General features: G+C 42.1%; 1 protein-coding gene across 2 annotated transcripts; it reads left to right on the forward strand.

Moving 5' to 3' along the window:
• The first annotated feature begins 557 nt into the window (after window positions 1-557).
• Window positions 558-16,510, forward strand: gnrhr4 (gonadotropin releasing hormone receptor 4). Of its 2 annotated transcripts, XM_037105792.1 has the most exons (4): window positions 558-1,786; window positions 2,188-2,786; window positions 14,578-14,782; window positions 14,872-16,510. In XM_037105792.1, the coding sequence occupies exons 2-4, from the start codon at window positions 2,271-2,273 to the stop codon at window positions 15,333-15,335; spliced, it is 1,185 nt and encodes a 394-aa protein (XP_036961687.1). In that variant the 5' UTR covers window positions 558-1,786; window positions 2,188-2,270; the 3' UTR covers window positions 15,336-16,510. The 2 variants fall into 2 exon arrangements, with proteins under 2 accessions (XP_036961687.1, XP_036961686.1); XM_037105791.1 differs by having other exon boundaries at window positions 558-2,786.
• Window positions 16,511-25,935: the final 9,425 nt, after the last annotated feature.

Below are 25,935 nucleotides of genomic sequence, written 5' to 3' on the forward strand. Positions count from 1 at the left end.
GTGTGCTCCTGCCTTTAGCCTCCGTTTGCTTCCACTTCCACACGGTGAGGTAGCCTACGTTGCCTACGTTGCCTACGTCGCCTACGCCACCTCATCCTCTGATGAAGTTTTGCTTGGCATAGCCAAGTTCAGTTGCTCACAAAAGCTCATGGTGATATGGAAATGCATGGGACTTGCATTTTTATTTTATTTTTTCTGCAAACTTTCAAAACATCACCTCAAATTCGCTTGACATTTTTTGGAAACATGGCTAATGATCCATAGGATGACCATCTGCAGTTCATTACCACCTGTGCATAAAAAAAAGTACAATTTGGGGTCTAGTTTTTGCATAAAAAAAAGAAAAAGAAAAGAAAAGAAAAGAAAAAAAAACAAGGTTCATTCAGTCTAATATGGAAGTTTCGGAAAAAATAAGTCTATCTAGCTCAGATTCTGGGAGCTTATTTTGCCTTTATGATCTTCATACTAAAACATGATCCTGCTGATGATTCACAGAGGAACTGGGACTAAATAACTCGATCTTTTGTTTCTGGGAACAAATTGTAAAGCCGGAGGAACATTCAAATTGTCAGGCGCCACTTTGGCCAGATGAGAAAAGAAGAGCGGCCACTGCAGCAGGTGTTTCCAGGTGTTCTGGACAAAGGCGGCAGGGTGAAGGCTGAGCAGGGACGGACCCTGTGTTATTAGCGGAGACAGAGAGGTGTTTTAGTGACTCACACAGGTTCGTGGAGCTGCGTGAACTTTTATTTTCAGTGTGCCACTCTGCAGCGTGCGCAGCAGAACGATCACAATAATCGGTGGGCACAAGTAGAGTGCTACCTGTGGCGATAATGAGCAGTCTGAGAAGTTACTGCGAAATAATACTCCAGCATCTGCCGCGCACATTTGTGGCTTGACAGCATTCTCAACATCAGCGACTGCAGATGCTGCAGATACCTGCTGGTTCAGGTGTCTGCAAAGAGACTCATCTTAAGAAAGTTTTTTTTTTTTTTTCCATGACACGCCTCCGATTTGGAAGACGAACAAAAACATCGATAAGGAGGAATGTGTTATCGGTGCGTTGCACCATATTGCACCGCAAGCTGCGCTCATTCTGGACACCACAGGTTGCAACGCGCCGCTGGACAGGAATCGTCACGCCGTCTGCCGCAGGGGAAATAACCCCAGTGCGTCATCACGATGATCCATGATCCATAATTGGTGCACACAAAAAAAAGAGACATATGGAAACACCGGATAACAGAATTCAGTTCCTGGGTTGGAGGAACAGACAACACCATCTCACACTGTCCAGATTTTATGTATCTTTTTGAAATGTATTTTTTGTTTTTGGGATAAGAAGAAATATGTCATTTTTGTGTTCAGCAGCTCCTTTAAACTTTTATCTGGTGTCACATAAGGATAGCTGAGAAAAAACAAACAAACAAAAAACAAACAAACAAAAAACAAAAAACAGATAAACGTTCAGCACATCCTTCAAATTCCCAGCAGAATAATTCATCCAACAAGCGGTTGAACAGAGAATGTTAAAAAAAATAATAATAAAATAAAATAAGACAAAAACGTGTAATGTGAAAAAAGACAACATGATTCCATGCTGGTGTTCAGGGGTGGAGCAGCCCCTCCCTGTGGTTTATAGAGCGATCAAACCCACCCGGCTGACAGTGTCGCCTGTCACTGTGCGCGTCAGGGCGGAGGAATGAAGCGGACTGAAGCAACAGCTGCACACACTGCAGTGGAGACGCTCAGAGACATGAGATCCTCATTAACCTCCTCCTAATTGCAGGTGAGCTATATATATAGATACATATACATCTGCGTTTCAAACTGGTTCAATTCTTAATTGTTATGGTGCAATAAGAGGGTGGGATAATTAAAGAGGAACGGGTAGAAAGTTCAGCAAACAACCGGCACCCCTTTCCTCTCCTGTGCTGATTTACTATGTCATTTCTGATTTTGATTTTCCTTGTGTTAAGTGCCATTGCCATTTACGATCACTTTGCATGCCTCTGAGTGTCAGATAAGGATAAGTAACCTGGCGTCGGGGCATTTTTTTGTGTGCGCTATAATTAAAGCTGCATGTGCCAGCAATCTGGATACAGGTGCTGCTGACGCGCAGCATGGCACGGAGACAACATTTCAGTGGTCATGTTTTTTTGCTTTTTGTTTTTTTTCCCCCTCTCTCAGTGTCAGCAGTTGAAGTTCATGGAGAAGACACAAAAAGTCTGAGAGCAGCCTGGATCGTTATTTGTGTCTCTCCGGTGATCATCATGTTCCACCAGCTGACGGATCAGGCGCTGAATGACAGCTGCCCGGGACTCGCGTCCGTGTGCAATAGGAGCGCTGATGGAGACGCGCTCCAGCTGCCCACTTTCTCCACCGCGGCCAAAGTCAGAGTCATCATCACCTTCACTCTGTGCGCGGTGTCCGCCGTGTGCAACTTGGTCGTGCTCTGGGCTGCGAGCAACGGCGGCAAGCGCAAGTCACACGTCCGGATCCTGATAATGAACCTGACGGTGGCGGACCTGCTGGTGACTTTCATCGTGATGCCTGTGGACGCGGTGTGGAACATCACGGTGCAGTGGCAGGCGGGGGACGTCGCCTGCAGGCTGCTGATGTTCATGAAGCTGGTGGCGATGTACTCCTGCGCGTTTGTGACTGTGGTCATTAGCTTGGACAGGCAGTCAGCCATACTCAACCCTCTGGGCATCAGCGAGGCCAAGAGGAAAAGCAAAATCATGCTGACTGTGGCCTGGACGATGAGCGTGGTCCTCTCCCTCCCGCAGGTAGGAGAACACAGTCTGATCAGGGGCTTCATGTCAATTAAGTCCCACACTGGCCTGCTGGCTGCACACCTCACACCTGTGTGCTGGCCCCTCGTTTGCAGGAGAATCAACTCCTGCTACAGCTGCAAGTGTGATTTCTTCACCTGTATCCAGCTTAGTTGTTTTTTTTTTTTTTGCTGAAAAGGGAAGCTGCAGGTTAATTAAATTATCCAGCAGGTCTGCAGAGGGAGACATGATGAAACAACACTGGAACAAGGCAAAGAGATCTTTTCGTAAATGGGGAAAACAAAAAAACAAAACAAAAACCAGATGCAGCTGTCTCACTCTGTGATGCATTTTTCCAAAATTTCACAATTTCTTCAACTAAATAGCAACCGAATAGCTATTCATCCACATTATAGACTGAAACACCTGCACAGGTGCACTTCGGTTCATGTTCAGAGCAACTACTGAACTCAAACAATTTCAATTTTATTGTGAAATAATTGGTTGAAAGCTTTTTAGAGAGACCTGTTCTGCTTTCCAGTTTTCTTCTTTCCTTCAGTGTGTTACACACTGCCTGGCCAAATAAAGAAAAGGTCAGCTCATGGTTTTAACTAAGCAAATAGATAAGATCCTTCCACTGGATGATTACTGCGGTGATTAATATGTTTCAGCTGGCAGTGAGTTATTGGACCCTAACTGATGCAGTGAGGAGATTCTCATTTCTTAAACAATCATGTCAGAAGACTTATGCTGTGGTCGTGGAAAAGTAAAGATGTTACTCTGTTTCAGAAGGGTCAAACTATCTGCCTGCATCTCGCAAAGAAAACAACTAACTGCTGAAACTACTGTCTACTACACATTCTTAAAAGCTGGAAGGATAGTGTTGAACCGTCAAATGTGGCCATGAAAAAAATCTTGAACGATCGTCACCTAAACGTTTGGTGGTATCAAAACCGTTAAAAATCAACAGTAGAACTCACAGCTATGTTAAACAGTGAAAGTTAAAACGCATTACCACATGCACAGTGTGAAGGGAACTCAAGGGATCGGGACTGAACAGATGTGTAGCCTTAAGAACGCCACTTGTCAGTGAGGCTAATCAGAGATAAAGGGCTTTAGTATGCTAGAGAGCATAAAGATTGGACTCTGGAGTGACGTTACGCTGCTGCAGAGTGATGGGCGCATCAGGGTCAGAAGAGAGGAGGATGAAGTGGTCCCCCATCATGCCTAGCACCTATCGTACAAGCGTAATGACCTGGGATGGCTTCAGTTGGTAATGTGTTGTGTCCAAAAATCGAGGTCAGCTCATGATGATGCCACGATTCATCCGGGTCAAATTTGTCCTTGCACTATAATTATGTGACTTTTGTGACATCGCGCCACGTCAGAGTGACGCATTTGCATGATCAACTGACTTAACACAACTGCTCTGTTGTTCTTAGTGGTGCTGGCTCAGACGTGTCTGCGCTGACCAATCAGAGGACACTGTGTAATCAGGAGGAGGGGCCTTAAAGGGACAGTGATTAAAAAACAGAGGGGGGAAGTTAAGTGCTGCCGCACTGGACAGTATGAGAAAGCTGATGTGTTTTTCGAGCATTTAAGCATGTGAACATATTCGAGGCATAGCCCAAAATAAAACATGCATATAGGTTCATTCATACGCACGCTGCTGTTTATCCACTTTGGACACCAAAACACCTACAAAGGTGCACTCAACCTGATTACTCTTACACTGAACAGAGGTATGGCTATGACTCATTCCAGCACATATAAGCACAACATTATGGCTGCAAAAACAACTTAGGTGAAATCCACAACAGTCCTTCAATCAGTTTGAACTGCTGGGCACAAATGAGGCTGCTGCTGGCATTAATCAAATTTCATGTCTGTTCAGCTTACTGTCCAGCAGGAATTACTGACCCAGCAGGCTTTCAAGAGGTATGCAAATACCATTCATGCTTATCAAGTACCTAATCAGGTGTTAGATCATCTTTTTATTTCCTCCACCTCCTGCTGTGGGATTGGACTACACTGAGGGAGAAAGAAGTCAAGCGCTGATTATTAAATCTGTCATACATTAGCTCTGGCAGGGGGTCATGTTAGACGTCAGGATATTAATTGACAATGAGACAGAGAAGAACCAAAATCAACACCTGATGTTGGTGTCACAAAATGGTCAGATTTTCCTTCATTATGGATTTTTGGATGTTATTGATCAGAATATAATCCTACAGATACAATACTCGTACGTCTGGCAAAGCTGGTCGCTGCTGTTGGTTGAATTTCTTTTAACTCGCTAATCACACAACCTCAATAACAAAAAAAAAAACTCTCGGTCACTCGTTGCCGATCGTGTAGCTTCAACAAGCAAGATACATATTATTCTTAAAAGGATCAAGGCTGCCGCTGAAAAGCAGCCGACTCCCTGCCAGAAATTGCAATCAATATCAGCAGACTCATAGGACGAGTGTCCGCTCAGCTGGTCAGCATTAACAAGCGTGAAGATGGCCTTGCAACATATTGATGCGGCACCCATGCTCCCTACACCTTTACACTTAAATTAAATGCCCCTTTGATGTTAAGTGTTTGTCAGTCAGCAGCGTGTGTTGGTATTAAACATCCTGCCAGAAAAACAAGATGCCACATCTGCTTTCACTCCGGTTTGCAGCTACTTGACCCGGTCCCCCAATTCCAAGATCATCCAGGGACTGATTTTGTTGGTTCACTTACAATCACGAACCACAAAAACTGAGGGCAATGGAGGTTGTCCAGCCGCAGGGCTAATGTTAGCTTCACCTCATATCATGATTTTATCCCACCCTTATCCCCCCCACAGGTCAGTTCCATAATCCCAAACTGGTTCTCTGGCAGTTTTCTCAGATGTGAAATGGTGAAATCGCCACAGAAGCTTAAAGTTATCCTATGTTAGGGATATGTGTGGCACTCAGAAAACAACCGCAAAAACAAACAGGCATAAAGGTGTTATTGTACAGAAATCCTACACATTTTTGACATGCCCATACATCGATCCATAGCAGGTGGCTCTGCAAACAACCCAACCTGGAACAGAGTGTCAAAGATCTCCAGGGGCTGTAGGAATTAATCATTTCTGTTAAGAGCAAATGAGGAATTCAGTTCATATTCGCCATCTTCGCAAGCCTGGTACGGCAACACCACCGGGACAAACCTCAGGCAGAACTGCAGTAAAACCAAATATTTTTGGTTAGTCACCTTATGATCGTGATCACATTTGCCGCTGATTATTGTTGATGGCGGATAGCAGCTATTTACGGCACATTTTTCGCTGTTCATGTTGTGGATTGCGATTTTAACAATTCTGTATGTGCTTGTCAGCTCGTGCACACGCTAATCGTATAGCCTCTCACGTTGGGTAGCTGCAGAGAGGTCTTGGTGGAATGACCAAATTTCAGGCTTGAACAGGAGAGACCGCTGTTTTCATGATGAAAAAGATCTGGCTGAACTTAACTAAGGGGGCTCTGCACTACAACATCCCCCGACCACAAGAGTTGTCACTACACTACTCCACCAGATTAACTTTTAATCAATGGTTTGTTGGTTGTGAATGTTTGTGTGACCCAGCAGGGATTTTCATCACCCACTGGTGTATGACGGAGATTATTTTAGCTGGCGTTTGCGAAGAGTGTAGTGTGCAATTGTCAATAGAAATGTCCTGAGGGAACCTCACGCAGAGCTCTTTTTGTAAAGAAACGGAGAGAGATGACTCACAAACCACTGATGTGAAAGGAAAAAACCGAGTGCCAGTAGAAATAACAAAGATCAGCCAAGATCGATGTCAGGCTAAGTAAAATCAATTGTATCATTATTATATCATTAAATCATTATATCTCCAAATAAGAAATACGATGACCTTGAAACATACTTGTATTTTTATTGTATTTATTTCCTTCTGACCATATACTTATTCTACTGAAAGTCAGCCCATTCATGCACCCTTTCAGTGAAATTGAGTGTACAACTGAGGCATCTTTTTCAGACTCGAGTGGTCTGAATTGCTCAACCTCCACGGGTCTGAATCTACAGACAAATACCACTCTTTACTGGAAAAACCTCTTATCTCAATTGTCCAAATAAGTACATGGCACAGGCATCACTTGTCCAAAGTGTTGGCATGTGTTTCATTATTCCGAGGGCCACAGTGACAAGTTGTGTTTCAGATACCGTGACACTGATTACCATACATGTGATGACTCTTGATGCAGATTTCATTAACCTTCATCTGACACAGTCTGGGTTTCTCTATTATGAGTGTTAACTCAGTAGCCTGGGAGAGACGACAGACAGGATGACATATATCTTATTGCAAAGATCCACCAAGTAGTCTCAGTGGCTCCTGTTCCTGCGCCTCTGAAGCCTCGTCTTCGCAGAGGCAGCGGAGATGGTGACTGTTAGCAAGTGTATATATGGAGCAATCTGTGACCTATTTTTTCGCAAACAGTACCTGTCGGCGATGTCGATTCAGTCTTGTCGTGACTGATTTATAATGCGAAATTACAGGTATTCTGAGCTCACGCTGTGATTGGCTGATTGGCTGACAGGTGTTCTAATGAGCGTCTACACACTCCTCCTGCACCTGCATCTGACCTCTTAGAAACAACAACAACAACAAAAAAAAAGATTTCCGCTGAAAATGTTCTTTATAGGCAAACAGTTGTCTCAGGAAAGCTTTGCCGGACATTTTTTTTTATTTTCGCATCACTGGCGGATGTGCAGAGTTGCAGCAATAACAGCAGATACAGCTCGATTAATAATTGAAATATATAATTAAAGTGCTGTTGCATGAGAGAGATTGTATAATACTCTCTTACTTGTTGCAGGAAGATGAAAAGCGCTAATAAAGCACTGTACATTATATCTGCCGACATGGGCACATGGGTGGGGGGCGGTGCCAATGCGGTTGATAAAATCTGCGATGCAGACTCGCAGTAGAGATATGAACTTTACTGCTGACTGGAGTCTCTGTTAACGGTGACAAACAGGCTTCATATTCTCTATGAAACGTCTGTATCTTTGCTGCAGTTCATCCCCAGGATTATAATGTGTCTTCGGGGAATCTAATCAAAGTAGGAGTCTTGACATGCAGTTCAAGAGACCGCTTGTGGTCGGGTCTCACGTCTCCGCTCTATATGCAAATAAAGACGATCACCACTGGGGGAAAATGGACACATTTTTTTTTTTTTTTAATTCTCACAAAGAAATAAAGAACTTAATTTATATGTTGATGACGGTTCACAGTCATCCAGGTCCTGGTAATTCTAAGTGCCGTATCATAGGCAACTGGACTTTGTTGAAGACGTCTCGCTTCTCATCCCAGAGGCTTCCTCAGATCTGACCAACTGGAGGGGAGCTGGCAGGCTTTTGAACTCTGTGTGGGTGTGAAGACAGAACTTAATTTATATCAAATGCCGAATTTGCAGGGACGGCAGACAAAGAATTTGACAGGAATTTGTCATAAAAAGTGTTTGACAGGGTATTAAAAGTTTCTCTTTCCCCAGCGACACACAAAAAATGAGCGATTTTTATTTAAAGGAGTTTGGGGAATTTCTCTCCCTCTTCATCTCTTCCCTTCATCACTATTTCTGACTGTGATGTGATGTGATGTGACTGCATCCAACAATGGTACGTCGTGCTCAAGTTTGCCATCTGTCTGTACAACAGAACATTCTCAAATTGCTGCAAAAAGTTGTGAATAACTATTATATAAAATCTATCTTGGCCATTCAAATTTATACAAAGAAACATGTATGTCGTGCACCATTTACAATGACTTCATCATGCAGACCAGCCCGTCAGCGCACCCAACTGTGACTCTGTGAGAGCTCGATGCTCTACACCCAACACCCAGTTTTTCCAGATACTCAAACTTTGTCCTAAATGAACCTTGAGGGTTGGTAGTGTACTAACTCTGAGCTGCGAAATCATTGACCGGGCAGAAAAAACACAGCACCAGGAGAGGAGGGGGGAAAAAGCAGGATGTAGCTCAGCAGGAAAAAAAAAAAGAAAAAAAAAGCTGCCACAGTTTTGCCGACGGCCTTCAGCAGCACAGCTCCCGTCGATTCTTAATTGGTGTGAAAGCAGTCTAATTGATCTTCCAAATTAAATTTAGAGCTTTTGTCAGACAGACAGAGTTGTGATGAAGGACAGGAGAGGAGGACTGAAATTTCGTATGATTGCAAATGTAAAATACCAAGAGGCCCGTAATTGATGTCAGAGTTGTACAGCTGACATTTAATTGTATTACCAGAAGGTGTAAAGCGGATGCTGCACGGACATTACACTGGACTTATATTGGACCGAGGCTGAATTCTTGACAAGGTCTCTGGTATCTGTGATGCTAAAGTTTTGCTTGTTTTGTAGATAAATGCAGGGTTTGTAAATGAGGTTCAACAGCTGCTAACATAGTGGCTGGATGGATGGATAGATAGATAGATAGCTTTATCAATCCCAACAGGAAGCAGAAAGTACATTCAAGTACAAATTCAATCAAAACACAATAGATAATTCATCTTAAAGAAAAATGTGAGATCATATAAGAAAGAGGAAGTTTCACGTGTTTCCCAGTTTTTTCTGTGAGATTTGCCCCCTGCTGGGAGCAGTGTTTCTATCAGTTATCCTCTTGTGACGTGTGTAAAAACAGCAGGAGCAGGAGTCCTGATGTCAAAGACAAACAACTGTGGCGAGGCTGCGACCAACATGTGAGCTCAAATGTTTCCAGCTGTGAATTTCAGTTATAGATCACAAGCGAACACTCGTGGTGGAACATGGATGAGATCAGGGGACTTCTGCAGCACTTCACACTTTAATGTTAAAGCAGCCACTGAACTCAAAACTCATTTTTATTTCATTGATTCTGGCGGCCCCTGTGAACAGAAGTGGTACGAGCACTGCTGCCTCGTCGACCGAAGAGCTTAGCCCGGCTCGCACGTACATTATTTTTTGAAAGCGGGTGATGGAAAGACACATCGGGTTTTTCCAGGAAACATTGAAAGCATGACTTGTTTCTGCACTGTGTGACTTCAGTGAGAGGGTCGGATCACAGCGTTACATACATGTTTATTTCAAGATACAAGTTTTCAACACATGACATCGTTAGGATGTAATGAGCTGTGTTTGTAGTTGTCACACACATTACGTCGGACAAACTGTCGCAGACCTGGGATTTGTATTTACGACAGTGGTGTTGCACTCAGAAATTGCGGGGAGCGCCAGATGGCACACAAATGCCAATTTCTACATAATGTAGCTTTTATCAAAACACAGGCAACTTTTATCTGACTAAAGGTCCAATAGGCGGCAGCAGGGCGGCGCAGTGGTTAGCGCTGTTGCCCCACAGCAAGAGGTTCAAGTGGCTGGCTCCTAAATCCAAAAAGTTAATGAGTGACTCTAAGTTGCCCGTAGGTGCGAGTGTGAGTATGAATGGTTGTTTGTCTCTACGAGTCAGCCCTGTGACGAGCTGGTGATTTATCCACGGTTGTACCCCGCTGTCGCCCAGTGCCAGCTGGCAATGTCTCTGGCCCCCCGTGACCCTGAAATGGATAAGCGGTTTCAGATAATGGATGGATAGATGGAGTTGGCAGAATAAACCCTTTGGCGTTTCACTTCCACTGGAGAAGACAGATGTGAAATAAATATTGATGTTTTCCCTTGTTTGAGAGAAAAAAAAAATCTTTCTCTTCATTATAATGAGGAGAACGGTAAGATATAACTTGGTAGCAACACTAGTGTAAAATATTAATTTAAGCCAGTTGTTCTGCTTCTGTCTTTCAGTACAGATGTATATGCTGCACTAAGCGACTACAGGCTTCTTTCTTCAGACTGGGAAACAAGTCATACTCAATACCATTAACAGATAGTTTTGATATTTAAAATCTGACCCAGTGGCAGGTGTCAAAAAACCCCTAAAATAACCACATAGAAAAAGCCAATCTTCTCACTGACGGTCTTGTTTGCTAATGTCAGTTATCTAGTAAATTCTTTAAACATGGAGCAGCTTACATAAGGATGTGGCGGGTAAAGATCAAGTGCCTTGAAGCTTTCTTTGAACTGTTTTATTTGATTTCCATCATTTTTTGACAAAAAGCTGCATTTTCTTCCATACACCAAGCGTCTGTATGGCTCAAATTATCACTTATAAAACAAAAAGACATAGCAGTGACTCCTCTCAGGAATCTGTAAGCTTCTTTGTTTTTATTTTTGCTCATTAGCTGTGATGTACGTGCCGCTCTGAAGAAAGTTCAGACAATTTCCTGGTGAAAGATTTCCACAGACAGCAACTAATGTTGTTTTTCTTCCGTTTGATATGTGATTGCAGAAGGTGTTCAACCTCCGGAAGATTTAATACGCAGAGAATGAGAGTGAGGGAGCCCTTAGCTATGGAGGAAGAAAGTTTTGTTTCTTTCAGTGTGAGTTCATATTTTTTCAAATGTCCCGTATAAAACAGGCTAACACTTAATGACATGAAGACAGTCAATAACAATGGGAACTTACACAAACGTTCACTACAAATACACTAAAATAGATGCTGAACAATATAATTGATTATGTATGAACAGGTACATACGACCCTTTAGTTTGAAGGTTGGGCTGTAGCGTGTCACAAATAGAGCACAGAAAGTGCTCATGATCTGGCAGCAGGGGACACAGAAAATACTGTAAAATGAAAATTGAATTGAAAATAACAATATATTTCGTTAAAAAAAGGTTTTTAGCTTTAATTTTACAAAAGATTTTGTTTTTTTGCCCTTTTAATTTTTAATTAAGGCTATTTACACATATAAAAGCATGAAATAGTTACATCATATTGCTCACTGTGTTCTGAACCTTGACTTATTTGGAGCGATTTCTGTCTTTGGTAGGATGAAACAACGTAACTGTGACTATGGGCGGATTGTTTCACACAAGAGACGCTGATGTCCAATTGTCTCACGTAAATGTACAACTGCAGACTATAGTATCAGTATTTTTTTGCACACAGATAGGTTTGCAAACACAATATGTAACTCATCTATTTTTAATGTTGCTTTAAAGGTTGGAAAAAATCATATCATATCATATCAAAATCATATTGTTTCCTGATGTGTATAATCTGTATCTGCTTGTTCCAACACCGAATGAAATATTTAAACCCAAGACTGCCTACACACAGCTCCATCAAATGGAAATGTTATGGATGTGATTTATTTGTTCATTGTATGATTTCATCTAAACTCTGAACTGGTAGATAGATATACACACACACACACACACACACACACACACACACACACACACACACACACACACACACACACACACACACACACACACACATATACTGGGGTGTCTTTCTCATAAAGCGGACTTACCTGGGATGACTGACTGACTTCCAGTGGCTCAGCTGTTGTAGAGCTCAGCCTGTGCAGTCCATTTATCTTCACTGTGATATGTGAGGGCCTCCAGAAACAAACTGAACCAAAATGTCTTAACAAAAAAGAAATAACCGGGAGCGAAACGGCTGCTGTTTCTATTTTATGTCCACTCAAAATTCGTCTTGTGTTTCAGCCTTGAGGTTTTGAGATTTACCTCGCTGTGGAGTCTGCTGCCCTCAGCTCAAATGATATCAGGCCTCTCAATAAAAGATCACAGAGCCTGTAATAACCATAACGAATTAGAAATGTATAAGATGAAGAACATGCTTACATGGAGCAGTTTGTACTTAAGGCATGATGTTACCGTTTCAGTTTTCTTACAGTCACAGATTTAATTCAGTTTTTTTTCCTTTAAGCGTGAAAAGGCTTGGGAGCAAAGCGGGGTGATGTCATTGTCACTGCAGACCCGCAATATTGTTTGTGGTCGTGTTAATAACACAATTTTGTAAAAAAAAAAAAAAAAATAGTCAATTGAAGCATTCAGAGGAAATCCAGGACTGGGTTTTTTTCATTTGGGGCTTTTCTTCAGCAATTGTCTGCAGGAATTGCAACTACTGACCAGCACATAATGAGAAGCGCTCATAACCCACAGTGAGTGCAGCACGTCAGATGTCTCCAGGGGTTTGACTTTCCTGCAAGATGAATATCATTTTTTATCAGGCGCACACAGCTGAAGGCTTTTTTTCTCTTTTCTGACTGGTGAAGAAGAGGAAGATGTTTTTTATTCGCAGCAACACGTCGGTCTCATTTCACATAAGCAAGGACATGTTCAGCTGTGATGGAAAGATGCCATCTGAATATGTTATTGTTATACTGAGACTTCTGTCTGTTGTCAGTAACATAAGACCTTCAGGTTGACATCAGGTAATGTACTCATTCCACAATTACTGTCAAACTAAACTGATTGGAATTCGATTGAAGGACTTCATTTACCTTCCTCTCATTCACCCTCAGGCACATACTGTATATACTGCAGTTGATGACATGTAGCCACACGGTTCTGACCCGGCTCCTTTGCGCCTCACACATCAGGTGCTTTTCTAATCTGGCTAACATGACTCCTCTCTCTTCCCTTCACTCACATCCTATCCTGCCATTTTCTTACCCCCCAAGAGATGTGCGAAAGAGAGAGATGAAAGGAAAAGATGCAAGGATGGAGGCGTTTTATTTAACGAAAAAAGCACACGCTTATCACTCCAGAGCCATTCTGAGGAGATGTCAATTACCGATGGTGCACAGTGCCGCCGCTGCCCTGTAACGTGATGAGATAATTGGTTAACAGTTCTAAGGTAAAGAACGTGCTGCTGTAATTATACCAATCATAGGTCTACCATGATGCTGGGGAAGAAATAACAACAAAGAATCAATTAAATTTGAAAATTGAACTTGAGGCAACAATCACAATCAGTGATAAATGCTGTGAGTAATTAGTCGGGGAAAGGCCGCAGGCGAGTCTGTGCTCCACAGGCTCAGACTGGATTGTACAGGTCTTAACCGTGCTACCACTGCGGAGGAATGGGAGGGCTCCTCAGTTTTTCCTGAATCAGAAGAAAAGAAGAGCGGATGAAACAAAACAAAAGATACAATTGGTGTGTTTTGACAATTTGATCATGATTGAAATTAACAAGTACACACTCACTAATGGAGCTGCTATTCCAGTTTCTACAGGAAACAATCTAAGTTTAGCGGTGCACAATGTAGCTTTGGGAATGAATAAATCAGAAAAGAAAACCCTTGATTGATTTTCATGACTGAATAAACAACTAAATTTTTATACTGTACTTGCTTATATTTGCAGGACCTTTCTGAATTTGAAATTTTCTCCAAAACTGCATAGTGGATCTTTAGAACATAAAAAATTGAACTGTTCACCCTCTGACTTAAAGCTTCTGTCCTTTAACGAACTGAGACAAGCTTAGCTGCTTCATTAACTCACACTTGTAAAACACACTTGATTCTCACCAAAACCATCTTGGTTTGTCTTACCACTGTTAAAACATCAGCTCTGGTTTGGTCGTGTGAAAATAACCTGGCTCTATACGCTCTTGTACCGCTTCACACCTCTCCTGCTCCTGCCTGCCATCTTCAGTCAGCCAACCAATCAATGACCAGAGTCTGATCCATTGGGTTTTGCCGTCTAATATATATCTTCTTTATATATCTTTTATATTCCACTTAGCAGGTATTTGAGGCTTCACCAGAAAGCCTCCTCTCTTCTCCCCCATGATGCACATTGGGTTAGGGTTAGGGCACATTCAGTATGTATGACGGTGGTTACAGGCTGGGAAATGCTCAAGTCCTGTCTGCACGACTGTTTAAGGTTTACCGCTAAGCAAACCTCTTCTTGTCTCTTCATGCAGATGTTTATATTTCACAACGTGACCATCACGGTCCCGGAGAACTTCACCCAGTGCACCACCCATGGCAGTTTTGTCCAGCACTGGCAGGAGACCCTCTACAACATGTTCACCTTTGTGTGCCTCTTCCTGCTGCCTTTGGTCATCATGATCTTCTGCTACACGCGAATCCTTATCGAGATATCCAGCCGCATGGCCCGGAATAACCGTGAGTCTCATGTTCACTTGAGAAAAAATGTGTTTTCTGAGACCCGAGGTGATGTGCATGACAAATATTATAATTTTCTTCCCTGATAGTGCTGTCGAGAGATGTGCATCTCCGCCGCTCTCACAACAACATCCCCAAAGCGCGGATGCGGACTCTTAAGATGAGCATTGTCATCGTGACGTCCTTCATCATCTGCTGGACTCCGTACTACCTGCTGGGCCTGTGGTACTGGTTGTTCCCCGAAAAAATGGAGGAGACGGTCTCTCACTCGCTCACCCACATGTTGTTTATCTTTGGCCTCTTCAACGCCTGTCTGGACCCCATCACTTACGGTCTGTTCACCATTCACCTCCACCAGGGTCTGAAGGGATGCTTCCGTAGAGCTAATGCGAGGACTGACACGGAAAGAAACACTTGCCTCGTGCACATGAACCGTCTGTCATCTCACAGGCGGATCGCCTCAGGTGGCCACAGCAGAAACATAGAGGAAAATGGCGACAGCGACCACAGAAAAAGTGCCGTGAGGCCTGTAATGTCAGTAAGCAAGATATAACAGCTTAAAGAATTTCAGACAAAAGAATCTCTCCTCTCTGAACCAGCGTCAAGCTTAGTTTTTTTTTTTTTGTCTTTTGCAAGTGCACAAAAATCCAGCGCTCTGTTGTCGGGTGAATCTGTTCATCTTTTGTTCCGCTGATGTAATCGATGACCTGGTTCGTTCACACATTATGTATCCTGGATGCGGCAGACGGATGCTTGTCATTGAATTTAAAACCGGAATGACTGACTGATTGTACACAATGTCTCACGAACTGCTGATCGGATTTTCAAACCAAGCTCAAAGAGCCATGTGGGAAGGTTTAAATTCAAGCTGAGCTGATGACAAATCGGCTTAAAGTTGCCACAGATAGAGTTAAAAATGTCTTGCACCCACAGGTTCTCACACCGCGCTTCGTGACAGCGGGTTTCAAATTGGGTTATACTGGTCTGATTATTTGATTTCCTGTTTCATTCGATGTGCCACTGAAAAAAAAATACGTGTATGTGATTAAAAATAACATTAAGATATGAATCATCTGCGGTTATGAATATAATTGCTGCACTGAAATTGAAAAAGATATTTAATTTGGGAAGCTGCGTTGTGTGACACTTCTTTTGTTATATTTTCATATTTTCATTGAATGTCAAAGGTTTTTTTTTTTTTTTTGCCTTCCTCTGCTAATCATCTGACTGGAAATTGCTTGAAGCTGTCATTAGTCCTGCTGTGTGTGCAATATAAAAAGACTGTGATTTTCTTTCATCACAAAAATGAATGTTAAGACATGAACATTATCGACCATGATGGCCTTTTCAACCTAATGTTATAGCAACAGTTCTATATATTGAATGTAGCTGTGCAGCATGTTGCAAATGTGTAATTGACTGTGCGATCTGTCCGAGATCAATCTTGTGTTTAATGTGGTGCACAAAGGTCGCTCTGCTGTATTACTGTATTCTGTGTAAGTACAAGTGTTACTGGAGTTGTTATGTTGTGGATTGCGTTGCTTTTTTTGTGATCTGAAACTGTGATGTCGTAAAGTTCACAGTGAACAAATACAGTAATTTAATTTTTTTTTTGCATGTGTGTTTGTATGATATTGTTTCTCTATTGTGTGTCATGGAATATATATATATTGTATTATTGTACATCTGCAGTATGTTTATCTGTTGAATAAAAACAACTCTGTCTTTTTTCAGTGCGTTGGGGGATGCCAAATACAACGACCGGCTTCCCACTAAGCTCACGTCATCGGCTGTAAATGGCTCAATCAGAGAAAATGAGAAAATCTTTATGGTTCTGATTTTTCACCGTAATGAAATGCTCAGTCGTTTAGCGTTTGACAGTACACACTGCTGGATGTGTGAATGAGAATTCCAGCCAATATCTCGAGGTACAGACAGCACTGATCATATAAGTGAATTACATTCTCTGTCTTTTAATACATTTTCCACTGCCATTTAAAAAATCATTCTAACTGCACAACACTAGTGAGAAATGACTAACAATGAAAGATATGATCTAAAATATTTGTTTTTCTTTATTTCTGAAAAAAGTTGGAGGAGGAGGTTTATTCTTTACCTTGAAAACAACAGCAACATTGACAAGATGGATATTGTGGTGAAACGTTGAGCTTGAAGCCAAGACGTACTTCGGAGGCTCCATACAACAACAACAACAGAAAAATGGCAAAAATGAAAAATGTGAATACCTACAACTACAACTCACTATGATACCTTCCTAACCTCCGTTACAAACTTACCTTTGTTACCTCCTTAACCTTAACTCCTTTGTTATGTACAAAACATTACTTCACTACATTAGTAACTTCTGTTGACTTCCATTTTCACACTGGACATGAACAGCGGTCTCCTGAATGAAAGACTATTACAGCCGCTTGTGTTCTATGCCTAACAATGAACATAAATATGTGTTTTTGACCTACATGGCCATTAAGATCGTGATCAGGACCGGTATTTAGGTGCAAAAACCAATTGGTTGTGTTGCTTACCTTCTTTTGTCGCCACAAACATGGCTGGAAAGTGTCCAGCTGAAACGGGAAGCGAAGAGCGGTCTCTTGCATCACAGCCATCTTGCCGTCTCTTCCCCTAGATAAGAAAAGTCAGCTCATATATTTGCAATCTGAATGTGATATGAAACAATAGTAGAAATGTAGAAGTGTAACACACTGGTGTTTTACAGAAACGTACCATGCAGACTTTTTACTCTGGTGTACGGGCTGGTGTTGAGATTACTCAACAATGTTCTTCACTATATTTCCTGACAGTGACCTTGTCTCTAACTCTGCTATCATTTAGGAAAAGAGGTTTGGTCGGTTTAAAGTAAAATGTCGCATTTTACACAGCAGGAACTACAGCTGGACACTGCATCAGTCCAGAGGGTGTTGTCTGTGAAAACCAGTGAAAACAGCTACATCCATTTTCAAAACTGAGAAAAAACTAGCTCAGGGTTTGGAATCAGGCCACATGAACAATGATCCAATGATGAGTGTTTTTTGTTCCGACTGTCCAAGAAACTTTAGAGAGGCTATTAGATTGAAATGAAAAGCCGTACCACTGTATCTTCTGTTTAATTGGGGGATTTAGTCGGATTTAACATTCCTTGTAACTCATGAGCTTCTCTTCTCCTTTGTTTTCACTGCCAAAAAAAAGGCACTTTTCTAAAAGCCATTATTAGGAATTTGTCAGATGAAAGTGTACTGAGGATTAAATCAATCAGGGGGCATTGTTCATAATGTGTGTCTAAAGCTGGAATCCCTCAGTCGAGATATGTTCATCTCGAGTGTGACTCTATTGTGGCACGTAATTATGCAAAGCTGCTTAACCTGGAGAAGTTGCCTGGCATTTCCTGCAGAAAGATAGCTGTTACCTGAATAGTGAAGTGTTGTTCAGTCCGAAGAAGATCTTTTTCAATAGCCCAGATGTGAGCCACTTGTGTTGTATCTATACTCTGCGGACTTGCCAAATCCTCTCCGTCTTTAATTACAACAAGGCAAATTGGATCTGGTACACGTGTCTGATCACATTGGCTGTGCCGACGATTGCTGAATAAAGCTTTGATTTGCCTTATTGACTTGAATATGCGGGGGAGTGTATCATGCATGGTGAGCGGCAGCTTTATAAGAGCTGTCATACATCAGGGTGAACATCATCTCCTCCCTTAATCGCTGAGACAAATTAAAAGTCTGTTTCGAGTGCGGTTTATTTTCTGAGCAGTGAGCAGGTCACGGTTGCTGAACCTGTTCAAAAACTGACATGATGTTGTTGACAGGTGCATGCTTAGGTGGCTGCAGTGAATACTCATTAGTGACCTGGATCTCAAACACCACGCCAAGGCGAATGATGAGGTCATCCTTCGTGGCAGATCCACCTCAGAGGTCCCCTTTTGCAGTGTGACACTATTAAACCAAAAGCTGGCAGGAAATCTCTCGCCTGCAACAGGGACATTGCTTCGCAGTCTCACCGTAGATTTTTCTGGCCTTGCTGTAAGATATAACATTCATGGATGAAACTGAAAATAAGAATTCATGAGGGTGGATGTCTGGGTGGAACGGGTAACAAGACAAAATGTTCACACTTCACAAGTCCTGGTCACAAGAGAATTCCTAATATTAAATATGTCATTTTATGGAACCTTTTATAAGCATGTGGCTGCAAAAACAGCCGAGAGCAACACCAGAGATAAAATAGAGCAGAGCAAAATTGCTGTGCACAGCTGGAGAAGAAGAACCAGTATTTCTTGCTTGCACCAAAGGGAGCATGCCGCATCCAAAATATTGTGATTAAAGTAATCGCAGACGGCTGAAAATACAGCTCTGCTTTGTCCGACCTGAGAAAGCTCCTGCGTCAAATCGGCAAGTTAGGAGGAGTCAACAGCATTTTGCTCATGGAGAAAATAAACAGGAAAACTCCACATGTACTATCTTTTATTTTCCTTTGACACAGTGGAGCTGGTATACTCGCCAAAACTCAGGTTTCCTCTGTGCCACAATTTGAGGAAAGCTCAGGTTTTAAACTCTTGTGTCAGAGTTAACAGGAGCTGTGAGGAGAGGGAGAGAAGGTCAGTCTGCTCACCAGCTGTTTTCCACACAGTCAGGATCTGCTCGACTACAGCGCAATGTGCCAGGCAGCGTACTGCAAAGTGAGCAGGGGTCGTGGGAACTGAGCTAAAAATAGTCTCAATCTAAACAGCTTACACGGCATAAAGTTTATTCGTGACGACTGCACACATTTAAAGAGGGAAAAATAACCCAACCACCATCGAAGACAATGAATATGGGCCTGTTCAGATCTGCAAGGGTCCTTGGAAGATGTTAGAAAAGGATACTTAACTAATCTTGAATATGAAATCAAGCCTTGACCCAGCACATCTGAAACTGAATTTCAATTTGGGACACTTGTTGGAAATGCAAGATAGCAGCGGCCAGGTACCTTTTTCAATTTTCACTCTCCTCTGACCTGGTTTTCTCCCTCTCAGTGGTTCTGAAGGTGAAGGTTGAATTGAGTAAAAGTCAGCTGACTTTCTGTGGATGAAGCACTTTCTGACTCAACTGCTGATAAATAACACCCACGGTCCATTTGAGGAATTGAGGCAGACGTCAGGCCTCTTTGGGTTCAGCAGCAGCACTTTAATCACACACGGTGGGCAAGTCAACCCAGCTATTATCTATATCAGGTGGTCTACGTGCTTGTAACCTCTGTGTGTTTTATGTTCATTATGTTCCCACTGTTTTGGTCAGAACTCTCACCGTTAGGCACTTGTGGTTTCGTGGCTTAACAAAATTCTGTAATATATTTGAAGGTCACGTCCGTGTTTAGTACAACTTCTCGTGGTGAACCAGCTCCTCCGTGAGAGGGCAAGGTTTTCCAAATGCCTGTGCTGTCTGATCTCCAAACGAAACACAACTCTCATGTCGGGTGTAATAAGAGACATTTAATTCAAGCAACTTTAGATAAATTCAGTAAATTTATTTATAATCCATTTATTTTAAATGTCTTATTTTTAATGGATGTGTTTAGAAAAGACTAGAGAATCATCTTTGATCTGTTCTTTTCACTCTTCAGTGAGAATTCATGTGGTGCAGTGTCAGTATCGGCGATAAATCCGCTTATCCGCTGTGTTTCAGTCTATGCATGATTCAAAGGGACAAATTGTGAAATCAACCCTCAGCTGCAGGTCAGCAATCATGTCAATACAGTTAGCGTATATCGCAATCCACATTCATTTAAAGAGTTATCATTGAATCAATACATCAATCGGTGCATCAATCAGTAGCGAGAACCATGAGTCACGGTTTAGTCAAATTGCAACATGTTATATTCAGGGGCCAAAACTGAACTTCAAATGATATAAAGCAAAGAGCAAAAACAGTTTACCAAGATCCACAGTCAGTAATGACATAAATGGGTAAAGACATCTCGAGCAGCCGAATAAAACGACCATTACAACACGCTGACATCTTGTCCTGCGTCACTCCTATTGTTGAGCAGTTCGCCTTCCCGGATCTGTTCACGAGAGACTGGGAAGTGACGGGAGAAACACTATCAGCAATTCACTGACAACAAAAATCATTAACATACCGAGTGACCTCCTGATGCCACATCCAAGCGGCGTGGTGCTCTCCAAAGGTCTTTGATTGTTAGGACGTGGGAGTCTGAGTAAACGCTTTACGATTGCATGACTGCTGCTGTGACACTGATTGTCTTTTCCATTCATTACAATAGTATCTCTTACTTCCCCGTTGAGTTCACCGAATACTTCGTATATTGTAATCAGGTATCTATGTGATGCAGGTCGGCGTGATGATGTTGGAGGTTAAGCAAAAAGACAAAGACAATTCAAACAAACTCGGGAGACTGTCGGTGAGCCGAGAGCAAGCGACTGGGCAGGCCAGCTACAAAGACCCAGCAGCCCAGCTGACCTGCTCTCTGCTTGGCCTCGCCCTGAAAGGGAAGCAGAACAAAGACCGAGAAAAAAAAAACCAAGCCAAGCTGGTGTTTGTCACAATGTTAAATCATTCTCTGCTGCCTTTTCCACCAGGTCATCAAACTGTCCATTGGATGGCGCCATGCTGATGCTGCCAGCCCAATTAATAATAGCTTAACGCCAATCTATAAAACATAAATGACATACAAACCATAAATAAAGCCGTGGAAGGGTAATGAACACACCAAAGCCGCTCTGTCAGACCCGTCTTCCATTCAGTCGTCTGACATCAGGCGGACTTATTAGGTCCAGTGCCAGGACCTTCTTCTACCGATCAAAAGCTTAAAAGTGGCCTTGATGTGATAGGAGAGGAGACAGCTGCCATGTTGCCAGGAACCCCCCGCCTCTTGTGAATACCACCCATCCAGCTCTCAGCCTTTGTGCCATGCAGAGCAGCAGAGGGGACCGTATGGCCACCGCAGAGAATTGAGGCTCGTACATGTGAGCTGGTAGATGTAGGAAGACACACTGGATGTTGCAGAGTCTCAGGTGGCGGCTCATCCCACTTCAAGGAAGGGTTCCTGCCACCTGCAACCAAGCGACATCTCCCCTTCAGGCCAGATCTAAGAGTGAGTCAGTCCCCATAGAACCCCCTCTTAACAGACCGTGTTTACAGCAGACATGTTTACAGCCTGGTACAAAAGCAAATTTGGTTTTAATAGATGATTTCAAGCTCCTGACAACTGTGCCAGGGGAAATTACTGATCAGACTCACTTATTTAAAGTTATTTTACGTCTCACAGTTATGGATAATTACGGGTTGTGTTGCTTTGAGCAACAACTGGCTTCTAGATGTCTGCTCAGCTCACTCACTGATCTTCCAAAATGTTTCAAGCAAATATCAGACAAATAATTATTATCACTGCTGTGCTGTTCATTGAAAATGAAATGACAGCCAGAATACCTGTTCTTTAGACTCCTGGTTTTCAACCTGTCTGCAGCATTAAACTGTGATCTACTATTTTTAATCAGAAAATGGAGGGGGAATGCACTTTAATTCATGAACATACACAGAGGAGATGTGACAAAGAAAAGGCATTGGGGGCTTTGGTGAGTGCTGGCTTTGGTCAGAGGCTAAACTGAGCACCTAGGTGCCTGGTATTGCTTGCTAGATAACGGACAAACGCAAAGCTGCAAACAAATAAACCTGCAGTCAAGCTTGCGTTCATAATAAACACATCAAACTAAAGGAAATGTCGCTTGGGGAAATGTTATTCTTTCTGTAGAACACAGTTAGCTTGATAGCACTTAGCTAGCTTTGAGCTAGACGGGTGCGTTTCAGTATCCAGGCTTCGTTCTGCTTTCCTCAACTTTCCCCACGCTCCAAGTCTTTGCCCATTTTCACTTTGAGCCTCGCACTGGCTCAATGATAAATGGTCACCCGTGGGTGACGCCACTGTTGCTCTATTCATCATTCTTTTTTACAGTCAGTGACTGGAACGCATATTGTATGTCTGCCGGAGGGAGCTGTTGAAATGCTAGGGGTTTTGTCATGGCAAGAAATGAACAGGCAACTTATCATGCCAGTCAAGACTCGGCCCTCTAGTAGGCTCAATAATCCCCAGTTTTGAGCAGCTGTTGAAGGAATCTGTTGCCCTGGGAAACTTCATGCCACATACTCGCTCTCCACAAAGCTGTCCTTAATGCCAAATTTTGGCTTTAGGAAAAGTAAACAAATATTATGCCAGATTCCACCCTGAATGCTAACACACAAAGTGATGCAATGACACATTGGAGGTTTGCATTTTAATGACAAGAGTGACAAATACTCAAGTGTTTGTCGATGTGGCAGCTGCTTCTCTACATAAGGATCCTGTTGTATTTCGATGACCTTGTCCTGGTGGCATGTTTTGAAGGGGGCTGCCTCCTCCTCACATAGATACTACTCAATCACCTGCTGACTAAAGTTGGCCAGGACCCGAGAGAGAAATGTGGGAAAACATAAAAGGCTGCTCATGTAGAGACACACAGCCAGCACAGCTGATCTGATGGCATCAGCCAGGCAATCACGCTGAAGAATCTCACCTACCAATTTCCATAATCAAACGGAGTGATATAAATGGCAACTACACCATTTGTTTATTCATGTCACGCCCTGTACAGGAAATGTCAAGAGAGATTTGTCACATGATTTGACCTGATATGAACAAACTGATCTGTGATTTTTTTGTGTCAGGAACAATCAAACTTTTCTTTTTTTGTGTTCAGATATCTGCTTGCATATGTTTTGGGCCCAGATGAAGAGAAATGAGGAGAGTCAAGTGACACACTTACGATACAAATGAAGAGAGAAATTTGACAACAGTTCCATAAAGTGTATTAGACAGAAAGGTGCAAACGGCGATTTTAAAACAAGTTAGACTTTCATCACGCCTTTCATGGCATTGCATTACTTTGTCTTTGCCTGACACATTAATTAATTTACCAAGACTAGCTGACCCAGCGGGACAGTTATTCAGGACAAGTAGTTGTGATTAGCAGCAAAGAACCCCAGCTCTTTTTCTTTGGTGTGACTGCTTGTGGTGTGCTTTGTAGTTCTTACTGTGGTGTTAGTCGCTTTTATTTGCTTTTCACATCACTGCATATTAATCTGCTTTCATTCACAAACACAACATCTATGACGCAAGTAGCATCTCTTCAATGTACTCCATTCTTTCTGTTCTGTAGCCTTGCATTGTATTCAATATCTCTGCAGCTCATTTGGACACTTACACTGTATATTGACCTTGCTGTGGCTCTTCAATTATTGCAGTATTACACTTTACATTTAAGTGCGACAACAACTTTAGGTACTGTTTGTGCACTGCAGTTGGTCAATAGATTTAATCAAGGATTATCTCATTTCATCGTCTGTTCAGTCTTCATTAATTAATCTCTGATTCTGCTGTTTGTCTCCATCTGTTTGCAGCACAGCTCTACAACATTGCGACGCTCCTGAAGTTTAGCTCTCTCTTCACTATCATGTATCATTTTAGCCAGTATTTTTTGTCCAATAAACATGGCATCAGTTAAACAAGAGTGATTTTTGCTTGCTCGATACAAAAGTCGCGAAGTTTCAAGTAGTCACTGTCGTTGAAATATTTTGCATTATATTGCAAATGTCATAGTTTGAGTTTGTGGTCTTATTTCCTGTTTTATCTTGGAATTATAGCCTCCTGTGTCAAGTCTCCTCTTCTACTTCCTCCCTTTGTCCGTTTTCCGACTTTTGCGATTGTCTGCTCCTCCATGGTACATTTCACCTGTCTCCAATTATCCCTGCCTCCCTTGTGTATATGCTAATTACAGTATATACAGTATAAACAGTATACAGTATGCTACAGTGTATGCAATATACTATATAGACAAGGGCATTTTGTATCTCATGGACTTTTGGCTTTCTGGCTTTTGTTCTTAAAAGCTCTTTTTTCGTTCAGTTTCTTAGTCTGCCTGTGTGTCTTGCATTTTGGTCCCCTTTTTGTTAAAACAGCAAATGTACTGTAGTTATTATATTTTAAAAATGAATGCATTTTGTCGCACACGTTGTGGTAATGACCGATTTTTATGGGTCAACTGAACAACACATTTTACTTAAAGTTATAGATGCATCAGGCGTGTAGTGAGGGAACCCACAGTTCAAACTCAGCAACCATCACTCTGAAAACAGTCAAACTTTTTTCTTTTTCTATTTTACAAGGATGTCCCATTGAGATCAAAAACATTGTATTCTGCATCACTGAATGTCATATCCAGGTCAGCTAGCTTGTAGAAGAGGGTCTAGGCAGCAGTCACACTGTGAGGATTTTGTTGTTTTGGGATCACCATGTCAGATCGAGGACTATTCTCTTCCCCATGTTCTCTCACTATTGTGAACTTTAAAATGTTAAGAATTGAATGGCAGCCCAGTTAACTTTTTGGTATCACATGGCAGCCTCTTCTCTATGGCAGCATATCTTTCTCCATTTAGGAACTCGGAAACAATTTTGAAAGGTGAATCTGATGTCCACAGTGAGTTCCTGCTACAACTTGGGTGAAGGTCTCATTCACAAGGCAAGCAAAGTTGTGTAGTCAACTGCCTGACTTTGATGAGGTGGATGAAAATAGAAATAGTGTGTTAAACAGCCGTTGCGTAGAGGAGCAATCAAGACTTTAAGAAACTGATTAAACCGTGTCCTACTGAGCAGATTGTCGCTACATCAGACACATTAGGCAAGTTCTGTGCCTTGGCATTCATTCAAATTAAACAATAGGCACTTGGTTGTTGTTTTGTTGTGCGTGAAATATGTCTCAAAAAAAGATATTTTGAATCTTTTATCAGTCTAATTGTATTAAATATTCAAGCTTCTTTAGACATGGTGAAAATGAAAAGACAGAGGTACTAAAGCTGCTTTCTGCTCCTGATTTAGTTCCTTATTTTAGCTCCTGCAGCTCCTCAGTTTCTGCAACTATCTAAATCGCCCATAAACTCTCTTCCCTTCAGGGTACTGGCTTGTCCTGACACTTTCTGTGTAGGTAGCCTAGTTCATTTTTTTTCTCATTTTATGTGCCATGCTGTTTGGGATGCAAATCACCTTTGTGACACTCTTGTCCAGCTGCATTACTGAGCATAAATCTGTATTCCAGTTTGAGAATATTG

Source organism: Acanthopagrus latus, chromosome 8 (genome assembly GCF_904848185.1).
Source record: "Acanthopagrus latus isolate v.2019 chromosome 8, fAcaLat1.1, whole genome shotgun sequence".
Lineage (NCBI taxonomy): Eukaryota > Metazoa > Chordata > Actinopteri > Spariformes > Sparidae > Acanthopagrus > Acanthopagrus latus.